The 3,955-nt window shown below is 40.3% G+C and overlaps 1 protein-coding gene across 1 annotated transcript; it reads right to left on the bottom strand.

Moving 5' to 3' along the window:
* Nucleotides 1–230: 230 nt before the first annotated feature.
* LOC118452314 (epidermal differentiation-specific protein-like) lies at nucleotides 231–3,111 on the bottom strand. The gene is made up of 2 exons (XM_035894564.1): nucleotides 3,047–3,111; nucleotides 231–1,237 (listed from the first exon to the last, which is right to left on the bottom strand). The coding sequence occupies exon 2, from the start codon at nucleotides 1,183–1,185 to the stop codon at nucleotides 649–651; it is 537 nt and encodes a 178-aa protein (XP_035750457.1). The 5' UTR covers nucleotides 1,186–1,237; nucleotides 3,047–3,111; the 3' UTR covers nucleotides 231–648.
* Between the last annotated feature and the right edge of the window lie 844 nt (nucleotides 3,112–3,955).

Below are 3,955 nucleotides of genomic sequence, written 5' to 3'. Positions count from 1 at the left end.
TGCTCACCGAGACTGTTAAGTCTGGTTGAGTGAGAATGGAAGGAGATAACACCTTTCAGGAGAGATCCATGAAAAATGTTTACAGGTGACTGCATGAACCATTCTCCGAATACACAGAGATATCTCACCATGAAAGGGCAATATTTATCTATATTAAACCACAAAAAATACATAAAATAGACCCATTATTGCTTTCAACAGCTTCTTTAATACAACAACACAAAATGGAATACAAAAAATGGCAGAGGCCATGGTAAAGCAAGAGCATGGTAAATCAAATTACAAAGTAAATGATGCTGGTTGTATGTTCGCATTTTGTTTATACATCTAACAACAGAAGCAACAGGCAAATACTTTTGTGTTACACAGTACAGGACATTGGAATGCCTACTGCAGGTGTAATAGGTTACACACCCCTGGCCTGTCTCTTTCACTTGCGCCAAGTGTTGTTCGTGGGAATTATGGGGAGGGAGAACAGTGTAAGGCAGGATTGAGAAACACAGATCTGCAGTGCAGTGCGAAAGAGAGCTCTCCCATTCAGTGTTTCTGTGACACAGGGGAAAAAAGCAATACAAGCATAGACAGAGATCTAGGCTTCACATCTCTTGCTGGGACTGCATCTTCCCTCAGCATGGCAGGAGTTGCAGTCTAACAGCCACAGCCCTTGCCAGGGAGAAGGGGACGCAGAAATGAAAGCTTGTCATTGAAATGGATTGCATTGTAGTTTGGAAGGTGTTCGTGTTCTCGCGCAATGTAACGGATACCACTTCCATCGCTGTGTTCACACAACAGCCAGGCACCGCTCTGGACTTTGTGAGAAGACATGATGTCGTTGTCATGTCCCCTACCCAGATCGGTTGGTTCTCTTATCACCCTGGACTTCCCTTGGTATTGGGCATGTTCATAGAGAGTGATCTGGGGATTGTGCAGATTTTCAGTGATCAACTTCAGAGAAGTGATCTTATCATTCATATGTTCACCAACAAAGCCATGTTCTCCCTCCTCAAATACCAGAAAATCACCTGTATAGTTGAGGTGCTCATAAGCCACCCAAGGCTGGCCAATTACTTTCACTGAGGAGATACAGTCATTCCAATCTACATCTTTTAGATTGGCAATGTCATGGGTGAATTCTCTGGAGTAACCCTGGAAGTTGGCATGCTCATAAATTATGATTTTTCCCATCTCAGTAGGATTCTGTAGTTCAGATTTCTTGCTGTAGGAGCTGGATAACAGCCTGTGGAAAAGGAAAACAGAAAATAACCAATGCTTGTAAGAAGCCAGACACAAAATGATGGGGGGGGTGGGGAAGGAAAAGTGAAACATTTTTAGCAGAGGATAAATATAGCAGCAGCTGAAAAAAGAGTGAGGTCATGACACAGAAATTTGAATTTCGAAGAAAAAGGTAAAATGAGATATGTACACCAGAACTGTCCAGTTTTGTTTAGTTGTGTATGTCAGTTTTATGTACATGTGCGAGGGACATGTGAGCATTTAGTTTACCATCTTACTGGTATATCCTAAATAATAATGAAACAAAATATATAACTGGTGATAAATCTTTCAATTGAGAATTGACACTGCATCTAAGAATTATTTTAGAAATTGATGTTCATTGTTTGGACTAAATTTCGTGATCCACATAATATTACAAGTAAAGAATAGTGAAACATTCAACTGATTTCTAAATGAAAGTCATTTTGTAGTGTAATTAGGAAAAAATCTATTCCCTTATGTGCAGAGCTGAACTTTTAGACTCACTGAAATACCTTATACATACCTTTTATATGATATTCTATTGAGATCAAGAGATTCCTGTTCTTGACATAAGCTGAGAAGCGATCAAGTTCAAAGCATCAGCTCTTTGAGTCAGACTAAATTTCAGGTTGTAAATGTCTTTTCATAGCACTGTTACAAATACTCATACCTAATTCCACACAAAGCTCCCTTTCTAAATCACATAACAGTCATCAAAGCAAAGTTTCAGATTTCAGGGCAAATATATCTGGGGAAAAGAGAAGTTACTTTGCTTCATTCTGGGAAGGGATGGGAGAAGATCAGATCTGCTCAAGTAAGATTAAAAGTCAGACTAAAATTGCAAGACCTGAGCAACATAATCAACATTAAAAAAAAAATCACTTAAATCTCACTTTAAAAAAAAATCTCACTATGTGATTAAAAACATTTAAGTATTTTTTCACAGTTGTAACTGAATTTATGGAGGCTGTGGCTACCTGAACTTTAATTTATTGACTAAGCACTAGCATAAAAACCTTCTGCCTGTAGAAAAATTAATAATAAGCAGGCAGTTAATTTTGCTGACACACCATAAATCATAGAATCATAGAATTGTTTAGGTTGGAAAATACCTTTAAGATCATCAAGTCCAACTGTTAACCTAACCCTGCCATCCCACCACTAAACCATGTCCTTAAGCACCTCATCTACCCGTCTTTTAAATACCTCCAGAGATGGGGACTTGATCACTTCCCTGGGCAGCCCCTTCCAGTGTGTGACAACCCTTTCAGCGAAAAAATTTTTCCTATGTCCAATCTAAATCTCCCCTGGTGCAACTTGAGGCCATTTCTCCTCGTCCTCTCGCCCATTACCCAGGAGAAGAGACCAACCTCACTACTGCCTTCTTTCAGGCAGTTGTAGAGGGCAATAAGGTCTCCCCTCAGCATCCTCTTTTCCAGGCGAAACAACCCCAGTTCCCTCAGCCGCTCCTCATAAGACTTGTGCTCCAGACCCCTCACCAGCTTTGTTGCTCTCCTCTGGACATGTTCCAACAAAGCAACGATAGAAATCCTTGGAATTTTGTAGCTATGGCTCCCTCCACCCTCTCCTATTGTAAAGCATGTTTATCCTGCACCTGTCTTCTCATCACCTAGAAGATGTATATGTTTCTGCAAATACAGACATCAGATCCTCACATATATGTTGCAACTCTCATCCCAACACTTAAACCTCTTTCTCTTCAAGTGCATTTCACAGTAGCTGCCCATGAAGCTATTGAAAGTTTTCGTGTAAAAAGTGCGCATCTCACCTCGATCTCAGCTTCTCGGATGGGGAGAGGGAGAGCTGACAGCAATTCCTCCAGTCCGGTGCTGCTGTCTGTGAGAGGCAGCTCACTTGCCTACATTTATAGCTTGCACAGAAGTCTTGTGAAACACCCCGTTCATCAGAACTGAGAAGTGGCCAATATTACCCTCAGGGATCAAAAATCATTAACTATTTTATTTCGGTTTTGATCTTCATACAACCAGCCATCTTGTTGCTCTGGTTCAAAAAATCCACTGAAGAGCAAGTATCTTGATAAACCTTAGAACTTTGATCTTTGTTTGTCTTTATTCTCCAGAAGCCAGCTGAATCACAGTATAAAGACACATCAAAGTATTTTGTGACGCATGGGCTGTAGAAATTTTTTTATTGCTGCAGCTTACATTTTTGCTTACTTGGGAAGCACATCTAATACACAACGTTAGTTTTCCAAAGGATTTCTATGTGCGATATCCGAGTGGCAGAGGTGGCATTCAAGTAACTTTTTTTAAAATTCACTTTCCCCCTTCTCACCTATATAGCCATTTGGGCAGCCACAGGGATGCAGAGCTGGTAAAGCAGGGCAAGGAGGCCCTGGCAGAGCTGCAGGAGCAGTATTTTTGCTTATTTTAATATTGAAGGTTTACTCTGTAATATATTTTCAGACATGTTAATTGGCTAGCATGTGGGCAAGCTGTACTACAGTGGGAGGAAACAATGGGATCTTTGTTAGTTCAAGAGCCATCCAGATCCTGCAAATACCCACAGGAGTAAAAAGAAGAGACTTCCTTTAAAAGCTTATTTCACCTTATCCATCTCTGGATTTTGAAATCAAGCAACAGTCAAGATAACAACCATGTAAAAAAATGAACAAGCTGCACTGCCAGTGAAAGCAAATAAGCAACTGTTTAGCTTT

The sequence above is a fragment of the Egretta garzetta genome, unplaced genomic scaffold, assembly GCF_000687185.1.
Source record: "Egretta garzetta isolate BGI_Z169 unplaced genomic scaffold, ASM68718v1 scaffold85, whole genome shotgun sequence".
NCBI classification, from domain to species: domain Eukaryota; kingdom Metazoa; phylum Chordata; class Aves; order Pelecaniformes; family Ardeidae; genus Egretta; species Egretta garzetta.
Note: the sequence above shows the minus strand (reverse complement) of the source record. Positions and strands in the feature narration are given on the sequence as shown.

Coding starts and splice junctions, on each gene's coding strand:
- LOC118452314 (XM_035894564.1), bottom strand. CDS start 1,185: ATGGGAAAAATCATAATTTATGAGCATGCCAACTTCCAGGGTTACTCC.